The 18,352-nt window shown below is 41.0% G+C and overlaps 1 protein-coding gene across 1 annotated transcript; it reads right to left on the reverse strand.

Moving 5' to 3' along the window:
• Positions 1-2,260: 2,260 nt before the first annotated feature.
• Positions 2,261-9,959, reverse strand: ZNF488 (zinc finger protein 488). Its single transcript, XM_086467256.1, has 3 exons — positions 9,741-9,959; positions 5,356-5,584; positions 2,261-3,423 (listed from the first exon to the last, which is right to left on the reverse strand). Exons 1-3 carry the CDS (start codon positions 9,957-9,959, stop codon positions 2,261-2,263), a joined length of 1,611 nt encoding a protein of 536 aa, XP_086323382.1.
• Positions 9,960-18,352: the final 8,393 nt, after the last annotated feature.

Consider the following 18,352-nt stretch of genomic DNA (forward strand, 5'->3'; position numbering starts at 1 on the left):
ACATGGAATTATTCTGGATTTGCACTGGAATATATGAGATCACAATCTGGCCTAAACTACTAATGGGAACTATAACCGTAACCACATATGAATGCAGTTACACCATGGAGTCCTTCATTACACTTTATGGACACTGACTTCACAGTAAACTGGCTGGTGCCCAGATAAAACCAGATGGAGTGAAATTTGGCCCAGTAAACCTTGCCATAAATATATTCCTTACACAGTAAACGTTATTGGACACAAATAGAGATGGAAAGATTAGAAGGAAACCACATCATCCCCTACTCAATGCAAGGTTGTTCCCTGTGCTCCATGTTTCAGAGCTTTTGTTCACTTTGGTTTTTAATGACTCCAGTGAAAGAGCTTCCACCACTGACCATGGAAAGCTGTGTTACAATCCAACCACACCTCCAGTCTCAGTTTATGTCTTCTGAACTCAAATGTATAATGTAACAGTTTAATCACTTTATGTTGGGAAAATAAAGCTGGGGTGAACAGCCAGTGGTTGGCCTGCTATAAGTCAAATGTTTATGTTAATAGAAAACAGCCACGTATTAATGCTCAACAGTAATATATTGGGAAGAATACGGTCTCCTGACTTACATAAATCTTCAAAGTGATGACAATGAGTGTAGTATGTTGATCCCAACTGACAGCCTAAGACTCTCAGGTTGTCTTTTATCACTCAGATGTGTTTACTTGCTGATACTTGCATTGTCAACCTAGGCATCATCCTGTCCAGTGTGCAGCAGACGAACACTGGATAACATCATCAGTATGGTGGAAAATAATACGGAGCATATTGCAATGTCCTTTACTCTTAGGTGGGAAGTGAGTGGTTTCTGATCATTCTCTATCTGAAAGGGAATAATAGCAGATAAGGCTCAGAGACAGGCCACAAAAACATCAGACAAACTGAAAAAATACTATACAAGAGAGTGATAAATGCTCTCTTGAGGAACATGTATAAGCTATCAAGAGCAAACCACTAAATGGATTAAAAAAGTCATGAAAGGCTAATTAGATGAGCTGTATAACAAAGGATTGTTGCTTCCCCTTGACACCCAGAGCAGTATAAACTCATCTGCTTCTGAGACTAAACAGAGCTCAAACCAAAGTAGGCAAAAGAAAAATGTCTCACATAGGCAGGCTATAGAGAGAATTTGGCACTTTCTTTTAAAAAAAGCTGGAATTGGCCCATGTAGAAACCAAAGGATAGATAAGCTGGTCTAAAGCAATGCAATTCACATATGCCTGTGTCATTTTGTGAAGGACATGCTTCTTCTAGCTGTTAGCAGAATAGAACCTATCATCAACAATTAAAGTGTGCAGATTCTATCTATCAGTAGCTAACAGTAACTCAAATACTCTAGTTGCTTCCTTTAGTATATCCAAAACCTGAACACCACAGGCCAAACTCTACCCCATCAGATGTGCATACCTACTAAAGTCACATAGATCTTGCAAGAACACATCAGGGCAGAATTCGTGCTCCCTGTCTGCACAATGACGTTGACAACAGGTCACATTTTGATACAGATCCAGGTTGATTTAACTTTGTAAAAGATATTTCAAAAGTAGCAGAGCCTAGAACAGAACTCAGATACACTGATTTACAAGTCACATCCTCTTTAGCAGTCTACTGGTCAGTTGTTGACAATCACAAATTTCAGGTAGAGTCTTAACTTCAAGTCCCTTTCAAAACCAAGGAGCCAGTGAGATACAAGTTTTTTACTCAGAGTCTCAAATCTGATAAGAGAGTTGATTCAGCTAACATAAAGGAGCAAGAGTCCACCAAAGCTGCTAGAAACAGGAACTTCTTTTCTTTTAGCATAAGCTCTGATTTTTTTACTGCTTAAAGATTCTTCATTCAATGAGATGGTTGTTACTTCTGTATTTACATTGTACTGCACAGACATCAGCAAATCAAATACAAGCAAAGAAAACACTGTTTGCAAAACAATAATTTTGTTCCCAAGTCTTTGCAAATTAATACTGCATGTGCATTCATTTCACTATTTTATTTCCTCAAAAATAGATTGACAAGGGCTAGGTTGAGTTTTCAAAACTTACAACCCACTCAAACTCTTGTAAACATTTTATATTTTTTTTGCAAAGCATCTATTACAAATTATTGTAAACAGTGATTTCCTGTAAGAAATCAATGTAAACCCAAAAACAAATGGATACAAGTGAAGTATCTTCCCCTTCTTTACCCAACCTGTCCAGTCCTTTGCTGAGATCTGTCTGCACAGCTCTAATTATGAGAAGTCATGTGTCGGGATAAGTGATGGCGTTCTCGGAAGTACTCATGACAAATGGGACATGTTAGCTTCTCCTCTCGTCTCCTCTTGCACTGGGATTCAGTTGAGGAGTATTCTTTTTTGTGATGTGACCGCATGTGGAAGACTAAATCGGACGTCATGCGAAAGGACAGGTTGCATTTGGCACACCAGTTCTGGGCAGCCACCCCAAAGGATGTGAAAGTAGGGGGTAGAAGAGTCAAGGAAGAGGAGGAGGAGGAAGAAGAAGTGGTGGTTGTGTTTTGTAACTGTCCTCCTGCTTGTTTGGGCCACGGTTCTGAGGTACATGGGAAAACACTGCTCCGAGTGATGCTTGTCTGCAGCATCTGAGCATTACACAAATCACTGACAAAGAACTTGGAATTGAGAAGAGTGCTGCAGCACATGATGTCTGTGGTCGCAATGAAGCCAGACAGCTCCCCCAGGGTCTTTGGTGACTCACTCATGGGATGAGAAGAATTTATTGCAGCTCTTTCTGTTAGACACTTACTGGGTTTGCTGAAAGCACTCTTCTGTTCTCCTCGGGCACTGCTGGGCCACACAAAAGAGAATGCACTACCAGAGGAGTTCAGCAACTTTGACACCTGCTCTTTACCAAGTGGGACAGCACCGTCCTCCTGTTCTGGCTCCTTCGGTCTCTCATTCCTCAGCTTCTCCTTCATCCTCCTGACCTCAGTGAAAGCGCTCTGCTTCTGCTCTAAAGCATCCTTCCTAGCTGACTGCCTCCCTGAACTAAGCTTCCAGAAAGAACCAGCCAATGCATGCTCTCCCCCAACCTCTTCCTTGCCCCCACAGCTGTGTTCCTCACTCAGATTATTGGTTTTCTCCAATAACACTGTTTTCCTGCTCCTGTTGTTCTCAGCCTCTTCAGGTTTTGCTCTCCTTTCTCCTGTGATACCATGGGCATCATCTTTACAAGCTGACATTTTGACCTCTAGATCCCTTGCTAGGCTGTGGAAATTCGTGGTCTGCTCAGCTAAGTTGCTCTTTTCAGACTTAGGGTTCTGTAAGTTTCTCCATAGCAGGGCGCTCTTCTCTGGGACACATAGGAAGCGGACATGGGATAGATAGGAATGCTCACATTTAAAGACTCGGTCGCACTCTTGGCATCTCAATTCTGCAAAAACAGACAACAGATGATGAGTTTCACAAAGGTAGAATCATGGATGAATGCAGGTCCTGACCCTGTCATTGACCCAAACAAAAAACCAGAAACATCTCTTGTGTCATACAAGATTACACATGGTAAAGCTAATGCCAGTGCAGAATCAGGTCACTTGCTGCTATGGAAAATGGTTACTCATATTTGCCTCCATGTGCTACTTGAAGAAATGCTTTCATTTAGACTCTCAAGCCAAGTTTATGTTACGTAAAATAGCCAGTACACAATGGTCTAGATAAAATCATATGGACTTTATGACAATTTGAAGTATGACCCCAGATTTGGGTCTACAGTTCCTAGGTAAGTCACTGTCTTTAATACAGGCTGAATGTTAAATGCTACATAGCCAAGTGATAATGTGTTTCAGACCTGGACTCGAAGATTTTGACATGAACCTCTATTTTCTGCATAGATACTCTGGAAGTTTAATACCTTTCACAAATCATCTGACAATAATGCCTGAAGCCCTTACTCATGCTTACTTGGCAAACTGCTATATGCCTTAAGGCACAGATGCCTGTGGCGCAGAAAATAATGTTTAAAGTGAAACAATGCCAGTGATAGGCAGTAGGAATGGGGAAAACTGTTTCCTTCTGGCTTTCAGATGTACTGCACCTCTGGTTCATTGGGATGATTGCCCATGAATAGATGGCACATAATTCAATGACCAAGATACGTATGGCATATCTTAACCTTTGTAAACAGTATCTATGCTACATTATTTCACAACACACAGCAGTTTTTAAATGCAAATGATGCCAGACAGCACCTGAGGCCTGGAATACATAGGTAAGTCCATACATACATAGAACTACAAACTCCTAATTTGTAGGCTCAGCACAGCTTAGAGCGCTTCACAAACTCCAGAAACGGAACTATTTGTAAGAAAATAAGGCTGCTGATTTGGGTGGAACATTATATCCGCTAGTTTGAAGTCTTGAGTCTAGACATAGTGTTTCTTGTGTAGATAGCACTTTGCCCTGGTAAATTCAGAGAGCTGACAGTGTGTGTCTACCCAGAAGCTAATGTAATACACTGAAATCAGTTAATACGATTTAGTGGGTTCCTGCTATGAATGTGTCTATATTAATTTAATATCAATTTACAGGCAAGTACATTACCATACAAATTTGCCAACTCATACCTTTACCAACCTACAACTTTACTAACCAATCTATATAAGATGTGTTTAAATCAAACAAAGGAAATGTAGAAAGGGGTTTGTTCCAGTCTAAGTAGATCAAAGCTTGTTGCAAATGACAGCTGGAGTCAACTTTGGCATGGACCTGACAGTGATTTTTTTTGGTCTCTTCGTAATCTAGACTTATTTTTTCAACTATTGCCAAGTCAATGTCTTTTAGAGCAATAAATTTCTAGCGACATCTCGAAATCAAAACCATGCCCCTTTCCTTGTTCCCACTGTGTCCCACACTAAATAGGCAGACTGTGCTGTACACAGTACTGCTTGTGTCGTTATGTATTTTTATAGCCCTGATCATTTACAAGATTAAAGCTGAACACTAACCTATACCTGATTCCTCAATGAGCTAAAAAAGGCATACTTCCAACTTAGGTTTTAGGCTTTCGGGATTCCAAGGTAGTCAGGTGCATAAACTTCTGTTACACAGCTCAAAAATTTCAGCATTAATCCCTAGTGCACCATCCTCTGCTGGAAAGTAGCAATGAAAATGGCACTGAGAACTGCAAATTTGTTCTTGCTCTATGCCTCCAGCTCAATCCCCAAAGCAGAAGGTCTTTTCTCTTAGCTAACTGGCTAAGGATTTAGACAGATTTTATGTCCTTTATTACAAGATCACCACATACTAAAGAAGTTGCAGACTCACTTCAGTCCTTAGTGACCCCTGCAGTCAGCAATTTCGTACTTACCATTCTGAGGACTCTGAGCTTTTATCTCATTGAAACCCAAGAGGCTGGAAAGCTCCTCATCATACCAGACCAGCAGCTCCTCATTTTTGTTGATTTTCCTGGTAGAGCGATAATACAACTGACTGTTTTCTAAGTAAGCTTCCAAGTTCTGCTCCTTGCTATTGGCAGCTGCTTGTACAAGTCTCATCCAAGGCAGTCCTATGGGACTGTGCACAGATGTAATGTCTACCTGTGAGACAGGACCAAAAAGGGAAGTTTTAGGTCTTGGGACCCAAAACAGATTTCCATCAAATTCAAGAATAAAGCCTGCTTTCTGCCTCACACAGAGCCAGTATGCCAAAGGTATGAACCCAATTCATACGCCAGTGTCACCAAATCCAAGGTCATCATAGGGAGAAGGCTTCTCCGGTGTGCGTGCTGAGAGCTCTGGGAATACAGCTGCACGGGAGGGAGAAGGAGACACCAATGTTCACATGTAACCTCTCATGGCAATGCCAGGGCTGTTACATTGGTCAATGTCTAGCCCACTCATGGCAAGGATGATGTCCTCTGTCTGATGCAGGTTGTCCCATGGGACTGTCTCAGGTGTGGATCACAGAGGTATAGAAGGTGTGCTCCTCTGTAAGTAGGGGTCTCAATCCCATGGGAAAATGGGGTATGAGTCAGGAGAGGTGTGAGTGCTGTGGTCTGGGAGGTGTGAGATGTGCAGATCCCTGGATCAGTGCAGTGTGAGCCTGAAAATGCACACACTCTGGACAATTGCATGTGCAGTTTTTCACTGACATAACAGGATATGGATCAGGAGGTGTAAGAATAATATGATTCAACACCCCAAGAAGACAACATCTGCATGTATCACTGTTCAGCTAGATTACATAAAAATTAGACTTTAATGAATACAACTAAGAAGCACTTAAATGATCTTTTTTCCTTTTTCGGAAATGAAATTATATATTCCTACTCTTGCCTTTGATAAATTCATTAAATTCCTTTCAAGGTATCTAAACAGATAGAAACTCATCAGATTAATATTTTTCATGAAATTATTTCTGAGAGTTGCAAGGGGTTGATTTACTTTCAGTATGTATGCACTCAGGAATACCAAACAGATTAAGTTAAAAAATGTTGCTTAGATTGCAAGGTCAGGCACTCAGAAGTTAAAAAAATAATATTAAGTCTACTGCTCAAATTAAATTTCCTCTCTGTGTGTATGTTACAGCATAGTCCTCAGTCACATATACCCCTTTCTTCACAGAACTCGGGTCATTTAGTCACAGGTTGACGATGCTCTGGAAATAATACAACTATAAAACATTTGGCTTTGTCTTCCTCATTAGGTGTGTGTCTCTCATCTTACTTTATTGCATTTACTCTAAATATGGAATGATTTATTTTTTTAATAGGTTTTTCCTTGGTATTTACCACAGCAGATCTATGTCCTCTGCAGTATTTGAAAGATGGGGGAGATTTTTGTAGCTTGGAGGCTGAAATATAGGGTGATCAAGGGCAACATTTACATACATAAAAAGCCTCAACTAATTGTTGAAGCACTAAGTCATTTTTTAGAAAGGAAGAAGTTTGGAAATGGAAAATGTCTAATGACAAGTATGATCTAAATTTCACCCCAAGCAATGTATAGCTCTGTTTTCCACCAATTGCAGGGCAGCCATTCATTGGTGTTTGGTATCAGAAAGAGTATTTTGACTATTTCTTTCTCTGTTTTTGACTCTCTCTGACTATTACCTACCACGAAAAGCATGACCACATTATTAGCTTGAATACAAGAATGAAACATTAAGGGACAATTAGGGTAAGAGTTAATTAGTATAAGGGAGAAAATAAATTATCATGCCCTGTAACTGGTTCTCTCTAAATGCCATGGTAATTAACAATGATTGAGAAATACAAAAGTCTGACAGCAATACAAGCACACCCTCCCACACACAGTGGTTGTAACTAACAGCTATGACAGTCTGTCATTTATTAGTTTTTGTGTTTCAGAAATACCGAGCATCCACCCTGTGCTCTAAGCAAAGTCAAAGGGAACACAGCTCCTCCAGGAACCAGGACTCCAGGGAAAGAGCTGAAAGAGCTTAAAGAAGGGGGGTGGGGGGGTGGGGGGGTGGGAGTAAAGGACAGAACATAAGATCTGGGTGCTGTAAATTAGAAGTATGCACCAGCTTTAGTTTTTCTCTATGTTTAGAGATACTACAAACCCTGCAAGTCCACCCTCTTCTGGAGATGGCAATCTTTCAGGTGATTCTGTGAATCCTTTGCACCCGTATATGAGGTAAAGGCTTCACAGCCCAACAGGCTCAATCGCAGCTGGGCTATGGAAGCACTGTGGCTTCCTTGATAAAGGCTGGAGGAGAAGGGAGAGAATAAGACTGTTCCTTGGAACCCACAAGAAGCTGTAAGGGGCAGAGGAACTCAGTGGGACAGACCGCTTTGTAAGGGGCCAGTTTGCTTTGCTGGGGCAAATGATTGGCTGGAAAGGATCACTTGTGCCAATGGTTGCCAAGGTATTTTCTTTGCCCAAGCATATAAACTGGCCCGAGGAACTCAAATTAGGGCCTCTAAGAGGATGAGAGAAAAAACATAGAGCTCCCTTTTGGACTAAACCTAAAAGTCCAACATGAGGAAACCCTTGTTAGAAGTACTATTCCCCAAAGTCCTGCTGCCAAACTTTGAGGAGCATGAACCTCAGCTGTGAAGAAACTACCTTGCCAGATTACTCCCGCATGCATTCTGCTTGTACCATAGTCAGCATATCAAAACCCATTTCTTGTTTTGCACCTCAGTGCCATGATAACAACATTGTATCATGATTGAATTGTTAATTAATTGTCTACACACAGAGTTAGGAGCTTAACAATAGTTCATGATTTCTGAAGGTTAACTTTTGATTATGAGTAGCTAACAGGATATGGGACTACTGGTTGCATCTGAAACAGCTACTTGCACAGAATTTAATGTATTTACTGCAAAAAGACAGAGATCTGAGCCAACTCAGGCATCCAATTTCATGGCTGCATAATAATTACTTAGCTCAAATGTAGCAAAACACTAAAGCCATCCCTCTGGAGGGATCTTCCAATGTACAAAACCTTTGAGGCTCTTTCTTGAGTCTACAGTCATTCCAAAACTCCCAGGAGAAATACAGAAATATTTCATAAATAAAGCATCATTTCAGGAGACATCTTTCTCCACAGAGCTTGTAGTTCTCCTGGAGTACTAATAACACTGTCCAAGCAAGTAAACTTGTGCCAGAGACTCAAACAAATAGTCAGAAAAACCCCAAAGCCCCTTCTTCTCTTTCTTGATTTATTTAAAACAGAAGTGTCAAACAGGCATCTCCCAACAGCTGCATCTTCCATATTATACATACTCCCTGGGATTTCTCTCCTCCAGAGCACAGAAATCGTAGGAGAACCTGGATCTCTCCCAGATCCATCCATGCCATAGCATGTGGGAAATTTGCTTTCCTCACATTGTAAAACACCACCTCCTTGTCTTCATCTAGACCAATGGTGACTGAAATGCACTCCAGGACCCAGAAAGCCAAGGTAAGAGGCCAGCATGAGAAATATGCATTGTCCAAATGAAAATGTTATGATAAACAGTGGCTAGGGAACACAAAAATTTGGAAACTAGAGCTGGGGAGTTAACACCCCATCACAGCCCTGGGGTTTCTGAATTTCCCTACATGGCAGCTCCTTTTGTCTCACAGACATATCTCTGTGGCTTCTCTACAACGATCGAAAAGTGCAGCTGTAACACAAACAGACATATCTAAGGTAATTTTAGGAGGTCCACGTAATAATAGCAGCTGCCTGAAGATGGTGTGGACTAGCTGCCTGACTGATATCTTCTCCAATTCATACAGCCTGTGCTGAGATTACTGCCACGGTGATTTTACTTTTATGGATAACTGAGCAAACTGGATTAACGCTTGCTCAGGTCTGTCAATAAATGCTGTGAAAGTACCACCTGCATGAATCAATGCAATGCCATAGTCTTCCCCCTCTGCTCTCATAGGGCTGTCACACCTCCTGATAAGCCTTCTTTGTCTTTTGTAAGGATGAAATCTGAGCGTGAAGTTTCTAAAATATTTGTCCCTCTTTCTTCCTATTCCCAGTCAGTGCTGAAGCAGGTCATAAATCATCAGCATAGATATGGGACTTCGTATTCTTCCTGCAAAGGAAACAGTGAGGTCCTTCCAGTCTACAGCTCATAAATCAGAAATGCACTGGCTACTTCTCCCCTTTGAAGGAGCTGTTAGTTGTACTGAACAAAATAAAAATCTACCCCTTGGCAAAGTTACATTCTCGGGGATAGAGTAACCCTTTTTGATATGACTAACATTAAATGCTGCTTTTTCCCACCTGAAATACATAGTGAATATTCCGTCTATCAGAACACTTGAGGGCAATAAAAGCTACAGTGTCCAGCAGGGTGTTCTGGAGCATGCATGGTCCAAAAACAACTTCTTCAGGAATGTCTTGTGTAGTATGAACCGTAGCCAATATGTCCGGAAAATGGTGATGCAGAAGTTTGTTCTCACTTGTCCAAAGGAATTTAGGCAAAGATGCAAGTTCCATCATAAACCTGTAAAACAAACAAGAAACCACATTTGGAATAGAGATGGAAATGGAAAGGGGCATAATTACTTACAATATAAAGACTTCCAGGAGCTGCAGGTGAATTGTAAGATCATGCCAGGACATTGTTGGTTACAGAGGTTAAAGCTTTATTAACATCCAGTTCAGAAAGAGAATAATTACTTTGCACTAAACCAAAATTTTAGGTCTGTAAACAAACGAGTTACTCTTTTCTGGAGAAGCCAGACACTCCGAGAGTCCAACTCCTGTTACACTGCTACTCTCTAGAGCCAGGATTAAGAAGTTTGGGAAAAGTAAGCAAAATTTTCAGTGAATGGAACCCAGCTTATTCTTGTTCAGCATATTCCCAGATATCCTCCTTATTTATTATTAGAAGTTTTTAGAAGTGTGAAGAAAGGTAGAGAAGGAGAACAATAACAAAAAAGCAAACACTTTTTGAAACTAATTTTGAAAAAGCTGTGCTTTTTGATTTGGGAGCGCAGCATCAGTCTAGTTTCTGGTTAAGCCACTACAAACCCACAAATAACCTGAGTCCCAAGTCTATCCAACTTGAAAGCACAAAATATGTGGAGATTGACAAAAAGATTATTTTCATCCCATCTCAAAATATGTGTAAGATCTTAACTTATCTGCTGTTGTTGCAAAAATCAGATTATGACTCTGCAAGGTGACTCTTATCATAATGTTAGTATAGATTGCTGTCTTTAAAGGGTGAATTTTCCTGCCCTGAATGTAGAATATTAAATTTTTCAGAGCAGAGGCAATTTCTGCAATATGATCCACAATCTGAGAGCTCTGTATGCAGTAAGGAGGCAGGTTTGAGTTATTTGCCATTCTAAGCTTCTCTAGGTTTTTAATAAAGATATTGCCATCTCCAGCTCCCAGCTGGAGGTCATGGAAAAACCCTCATTTACGCCATCAAGAGCTGGATCAGGTCCATTAGGCAGAGAAAATTAAAGAGAACAGCAACAAGCCCTGAAGAGGCCTTAGCCTAATAAATACTGAGATAGAAGGGCTGAAGATCCAGTCTAATCTTTCTCACTCTCTGCCAACAGAATTGATTTGTTACTCACTGACTCATTACTTAAACTGAAATGATATAAAGTGCTCAAGAGAGTTGCACTGATTTGACTAAATCAATTTCTAAATCAGTATAGTTAATTCAGTATAATTTCTTCCTAGAAGGCAAGGTCTAAGGCCCTGAAAATATTAAAATATGTGGTTACACATGCAGTAAGTAGTAAACATCTGAAGGATGAAGGCCTAAACCAGACAACCAAGGCAAAGAGTGGGATGTAAAAGGTAAAAGAAGGGTCAATGTCTTGCCAGAGATAAGTTGCTAAGAGTCTGGATTTCTGCTTTCCGTTAATGATGAGTTTCATTGCCTGGTTTCCGAATAGTCTCCTAAAGTTACTGTTGGTGTGAGAACAAAATTATGGGATCCATGTATACATTTGTACAATACATAGAATCTACCTAAATAAATACAACATATTCATATGTATGTGTGTATTTCCATGTAAACTACTGATTTTTAAAAAACGGAAACAGTCAAGGCATGTTTAGTTTAAATAATACCAAAAATAAAAGTTCCAAACCAATCAGAAAATATATTTGAGATCTAAAATGATTAAAAGTCTCTCTAAATAAGAAAAAGTTTAGAAATAAATTATAACCTAAGCCAGTTCCTTTTCTAAAGATTTCACATTCAGGAAATTCCTAATCTCTTCTGACATTATTTTACTTACCCACTGATGACACTAGAAGGCACCTTCTCTTACTAAGATTTCTCTTACTAAGATTTCTCTTACTAAGATTTCTCTTTCTGTGAAATTCATCTGAATTTCTCCACATAAACCGAGAGAATGCTGTGCCTTGGCACATTGCTGTCACATCTGAAGAAAACAAAATCCAGGGCCCTCCAAGCTCAGTTTTCAATGGAGAAGGATGATGGATTTGAGCACACACACTTCTAGGAAAAGAGTGGGTGCTACCTGCATGCAGTCAGTCTCTTCCTCCAGGAATCTCAGCCCAAGCACAGATATGAGGTCTGAAGAAGCTATGCTCCCTTCCAGCTAGTTACTGCTGCCTGCTTCTTCTCTCTATTTCAGCAGGTTTTCAAAGACTTACCATAAACCCAACCCTAACAAGAACCATTTCTCCAAAGACTGAAAATGGGTGTACACCAAGAAAAACTGTAAGATTTATGTGTAACAGTACCACCTAGTGATTTCTGCCGTAATATACGTCCCAAGGAAAGATTCACGGGGGGTCAGGACACAGTTTAGCACTGTTAAGTGCAAAATGGGACTGCAACCATCAGCTCCCAGAACACACCCACAATCCACACTTCCAACCCAGACAGCTCTTCTGAGCTCCTTGGTGAAGGTGTCAACAGTTTCCAGCAATGTGTGTGCTGCTTGCTGTGCTGCCTGCTCCCCTGCCCTAAATCCTGAAATACAGAAGGGCTTCCACACGCCCGAAGGGAAAGGCAGGAACTAACGCCCTGGACACAGGAGTCTCTGCCCGTACGCACTGTCCCACAGGGCCGCCTGCAGGCTAATCCGCCCTTCTGGGGAGGGGAAGGGAAGCCACTACACCTCATTAGAAGCACTGCCCTATGGCAAAGGTATGTGGCCATGGGGCAAATAAATCAATATTTATTCTCCAGCAAATAAATCAATACGTACACATCTTCAGTTCCATTTAATTTGCCTAGATTGATGGGATATGGGAAATGCAAGTTAATAAGGAATAGCAGATATTTTCTATCTGATCTTTCCTCTATCCAAACTCAAGTATCCCTCAAACTCAATATGCCATTACAGTTTGCTTGTTTCTAAGTGACTTGTGAATTAGTCAAAGATCTGTGATGGGAAAAAAAAAAAAAAAAAAAACAAAAAACAAAAAACAAAACGCAAACCTATAGGCATAAAAGTCAATGTCTCAAAGTATTGCCTTGGCAGCTATGGTCTCTTTCAACTCTTGCACAGGAGGGTCAAATTTGTGTAAAGTTATGAAAAGGATGTACTACGTGTACAACAACACGGACTTGTTACGATCAGCCTTGCACCAAAAGCTCTCGGCATGGGAAGGTCAGTCTCTTCAAACAGTTTGTCGAATGCACCATCTAGTGTAACATCTCAGTATAACACAGCGTTACGAGGGAAAGCAACGGCAGGACGTCCCCGAGTTCCTGGTGGTGTCAGCCCGCTGCATCACCGCATTTTCTGAGCACTCTGTCAGGCACGAATTGCTTCTCTCATGAGTGGGTCATGCTCTCTGCCTCCCTCTGCTCAAACAGGAGGTCAAGTGCTGCAAATCAGTTTGGGGTTTTATAGGGTCTGGTCAGGATTATGCCAGTTAGGGAGTGTGATTTAAATCTACAGTGTTCTTTTTTGGAAACAGAGAAGGTATGCTGAAGGTGTGCTGGTACTCGGACTGAAGAGGTGATACTCTGCAACATCTGCAGAAGAAAAAGAGTGAATCTTTTTTCTAATCTCCAAATGGCACGATAAAGCTCTTCAGTCTGCATGGACAAGATTTCAGCTTGTGTTACAGAAGCAAGTACATCAGCTGAGGGGTAACAGTGAGCAAGCACGACTGCACTGCCTTCAAAACTGAGCTGCTACACCTGCAAATGGATATGCTGCATTCTGTGGGCTTTCCAACCTGGGCCAGCACTTGTTCAGAGGTCTCCATTGCAAAGTGCAGATTCATCCACAGAACAATACTGGAACATGTCCTGCCTCCTGTACAGGTGGAGGGTGGTAGGGGGGTTTTTGGTAGCCACAGCCCTTATCTTGGAGAACAGAAATACTGACCTCCTCAAAAGTAAAGGCTGAGTCTTGAAATATGACTTGAGAGGAGAGAGAGAAAATTAATTGATTTAGTTTCTGAACATCTGGTGGAGCAAAGGAAACACAACAGATCAGCTGAAGGGAGATAAAAGGACCATGGATAACAGGAGTAAGGGGTGAAGGGGAGCTAAGTATCTATAAAAGCTTTACAGGCATCACTGCAATATTATGGCTGGATTGTGCAACTCAGCAGCTGCAGCATAGAAGAGGGTACACATGCACACATACAGACAACCTAGGCAAGGTATTTCTACATCGCAGACTTCTTAAAATCACTTTTTAATGGTTTTTGCTGTTAATGAAACTTATCAGGCTGCATGGCACTTTTTAGGAACATTTACTAACATAGATTTTACCTTTGTCCCATGAGTTTGAAGATAGTAGTCTCTGAAAAATGCATACGGAGGTGCCTTTTTAGCACAGCTCAGGAAACTTTAGCAGTATCCCACACCTAAATCCGCTCAGTGCTCCTCTCTTAGTATGTCTGGTGAAATACCCATTGACACTTTACAGGAGTAAATCTCAACAGGGTACGGGCATGAGATTGCCCAGGGCCCTCATCAGCTCTGCTCTTTTCAGTCCTGCCACCACTCCTTGCAAACCCAGAGACAGCAGGAATGACTGTGTGCAACGTCAGGTCTGAGTGCTGCCAGAAGGACATCTGCTGGATTCTCCAAGGGAGTCAGCAGGTGTGTGACTACACTGTGGCAGCATGCAGTGCAGAAGACTTGCTGCAAAACAGTCAATGCAACCTCAGCTTGAGAGCACCAGCAGATAGCTTAGCATTGCTGAAATATAGCAGCACCTCCTGCAGCACGTAAAACAGATAACAGAGACTAGCTAGAACAAAGTAAGATCACGTGTAAGTAGACCAGAATATAAACCTGAAATACCTCTCAATTTGGATGGAAGTTTGATTTGGATCTAGACTAACCTCTACGTGTTTTTCATTTGTAAAATAATCTAAAGCCAAATCTTCAGCCATAACCAAGAATGCTTGTTGTTTGCAAAACTTTCATTAGTTTTCAGGAACCTTAGAGTTGGATCTGAATGAGAATTCTACACCAACTCATGAACCCAGTACTTGAGCTCTTGCTTAATTCTGAATATGGTCTCAATGCAAATCTCACATCTTTGCCAACAGTCTTCATAGTCTAAGGAAAGTCATACTTATTAAGAATCTGCAAATGGAGTCATAGTGAGAAATGGAGAAGGTGTACTAGAATGCCTAGCATTTTTCTTCGATGGGCTGAAGTAGATGAATTGCTCACATTCTTCACAGTGAGAAAAGGACGGAGAAAATTATCATAACAGAGAATTCTCCAAGGCTTCACCTGACTGATTACTCTTGTCTATGTTATTGATTTCCACATTTTGGCTACCTCCTTTAAGGAGCAATAATTCTGCTGTGCTCTAATTTCTTACAGATTCACTAACTGTTGTACATCTGATTAATTCACTCTTCTTCTACTATACAGCAAAGTTTACAGAACTCTGTCATAAGCCTCTTTGTGAAGGTCATATCTTCAGCTCTGTATCATGCAGGCAATGATATGCTTGCCTCAAACAGCCAATGCTGCGAGTGCCATTGCCTCCCAGAGACATGTTTCCCCTCAGGTAACATAATCCTGCTGTTCTCACTCACGTTCTGCATAAGCAGTTCTTAGCCGTCTCGGCTTACCCACACACATGTCTGAAAGAGTGAAATAAAATGAATATTTATAATGCTTTAGTAGCACATTAGAGTCAGATCACCTGTTAGACGATGAGTACTCTCCATATTCTATCTGTCATAGATGCGAATTCTTCATATGGATGAGTTTAGGGACTTGCTGTTTAACGGACTCTTCATCCCCCAGAGAGTATCTGATACACATATAACATGTCCCTGAGTGATGGATTTTGCATCTTGATTTCTGAGAAGTGTGACAGATCTGTCAAACAAGTACCTATGGGCAGGCAACTCCCTATGGATTATGTGATGGTGGATGTTCCATCAAAAAGCACATGAAATAGATGGTGCTCACAGCAACTGCTCCCAGCCTGCTTGCTTCCAGAAGCAGCACGCACATTGCCAGTCATCTTTTGGTTTCCTGAATGCTCTTCCAAGCTGGAACCTGCAGATAGCCTTCTCCTCCTCTCTGCCCATTTCCTAGCACTTGCATATCGACCCCTTAAATAACTAGCATCAAAACTTCTGCCTTCCTGAAAAATTCTATGCAGCTCCCTCACCTCATGAGAAAAATACGTTTCTAGAGAGGGGAAGCAAGAGAAGGGCATAGGAACAGTTTTGAGCTAATTTTCAGATCCCTGATTTTCTACTAGATGGCCTTCAGATGTCACTGCAAGCTCTCCTAAGAAACGTAGAAAGACGAATTTGAGCAAGGACTCCCCTGCCTCCTGTTTTCATAGGACTGGCTCGATTCTCCTTGCCACAGTGTCAATGTTGAACTGTGGCATCACTTGGAGTTTCTTGGTGGTCATGAAAGCACTGGTAGCCTTGCTTAATATTATGATCAACTTTGCAAGTGTGAAGGAAACAAATGAACCACCTTTGCAAGAGGGGAACCTTTTCAGCCAGAACTTAATTAGCTAGTTCAGCTCTTCACAATCATAAATAGAAGGAGGTAATAAAAATTGTTTCTCTTAAATTAATTTCATTTTTAAAAATTTCAATATCTTCTTCTGTTTCACCTTTACATTCCATTTTAACTGTGTATTAATTTGCATATTGTGGTATCACTTTCAAAGCAATTACCCTAGTCGGAAAAAAAAAACAGTAGAGAAGTTACTCATAAAAAATAATGAAAGTATTTGATCGTGGAAAGCATCGTCCTGCAGTCTCCCCAACTATTTTTACGACTATTCCAGACTTTCTCCAGATCAGGGATTAGTGTAAACAGTATAGATCTGCATTTGTCACGTCAACAAAACCAAAAGAAAAAAAAAGTATTAAATGCTGGAACCATAATTTTCTTCATCTTTTAACTTACTCCTTTCTACCCGAAAGTGTGACGGTGTTTTTCCTGAAGCGTATAACCTGTGAATTCGTGCCAATGCACTCCTGTGGCCGCTGCCAAAACTGCCTTTGATTTCAATAGGAGGTCTGTCGGTCTGAGGAATCTATGATCAGACATGCAGTGTCACACACAATAAACTACAGATATTAAAGGAACTGAGCTGATGCAAACAGAGTGCTTCTGTCTGCAGCATTTATTATTCTCTGTTGTTAGAAGGAACTGAGGATTCTTAACACATGAAGGAAATTCCAAAGCAATCAGAGACGGAAAAGTGAGAAAATCCACTTCTTGGATTTTATACATTTGCTTTCCTTCTGTGCAAGGATTTCTCCTTTTTTATTCAAGTTGTGAACTGCAAAGGAGAAGAATCAAAACTAAACCTGAAGAAAACTGGTAGAAATAGAAAGAAAGGAATGGAGAATTTGTGTTTTAAAAGATAAATAAGTAATTCAAGACCCCACAAAATAAATCCTGAAAGAAACTGCAACCTGTTTCCTAAATCTATTAAATTACAAGCTGAAAGAAGGGCATTTGAAAGCATGAAAAGTCTAAACAAGTAATTTCTTTTAGCTCGCTGCTGCTGCAAGACAGCACTTCTGTGCTTCAGCTTGGCCGCAGGTCTGGGAGCTGTTTCCTTTTGGGCATGAAGTGGTTCCTTCATACCTTTACTGCCGAAAATCCCACATATGTGAAGAAAATTGTACAAGTGTACATTGAGAGAATAGGCAGATACAGCTATGTGCTGCCATTCCCAGCCTGTTTGGGATGAACAAAGCCAGCTGTGGCTTTGCTACCCCTCAGACAGCAATTATATCCCAAGCAGAATATACAAATGTCTTGGATTATCTTAGAAAGGAAAGAATTGCTGTTGATTTTAAGAAAGAAAACTAGTCATGTGTCACTTATTTCTGAGTCTCAAGCTTAGCAACCTGTCCATCTTTGAGAAACAGCCCATAGACAATATTCCTTGAATTTCTAAGCTCTGAGTATACTCCTTCATCCTCACATTTTCACTGGTGGCAAATTTGAATCCCAGCAATAATTCTGCATATAAGCAAGGGGGCAGCTGATCCAAAGAGGGCCCTTTCCTGCCAGTGAGCCACTTCCCATCTGTGCATTAAGAGCAGCCCAATTAGCACTGACGAAGTAACTGAAATAATGATAATAAAATGTGTGGAGACTGGTATATTTTTGCTGTCCACGGCTATGACTGGGGCATATTGTGAATACCTCTCTTCTCAGTTCCTCATAGCCCTTGGGGTACTGCTGCACTGGACGTATTCCCTGTACTCCTGGGATGACTCAGTCTCTGCAGCTTGCCTAAGTTAGGTATCTGGGAAGAAGCAGAAAAAGATACAACTATGCACCAAGGAGGAATTTGCTGACTGCAGAGATGAACTGAATCTGAAGAGTGGAATAAAATCGGGACTGGACTAGCCCTGATGCATGAAAATGGTTTTCCTTTGGCATTCCAGGCATTCCCAGCTTTCTTTCA

The sequence above is a fragment of the Leptosomus discolor genome, chromosome 6, assembly GCF_034619465.1.
Source record: "Leptosomus discolor isolate bLepDis1 chromosome 6, bLepDis1.hap2, whole genome shotgun sequence".
Lineage (NCBI taxonomy): Eukaryota > Metazoa > Chordata > Aves > Leptosomiformes > Leptosomidae > Leptosomus > Leptosomus discolor.

What these genes read in the sequence shown, in the direction of transcription:
- ZNF488 (XM_086467256.1), bottom strand. Translation starts at nt 9,959, where the DNA reads ATGATGGAACTTGCATCTTTGCCTAAATTCCTTTGGACAAGTGAGAAC. An exon ending in ATATTCACTATGTATTTCAG is followed by an intron (nt 5,585 to 9,740) that starts GTGGGAAAAAGC and finishes CCTGTCTCACAG; the next exon opens with GTAGACATTACATCTGTGCA. An exon ending in AGCTCAGAGTCCTCAGAATG is followed by an intron (nt 3,424 to 5,355) that starts GTAAGTACGAAA and finishes CTGTTTTTGCAG; the next exon opens with AATTGAGATGCCAAGAGTGC.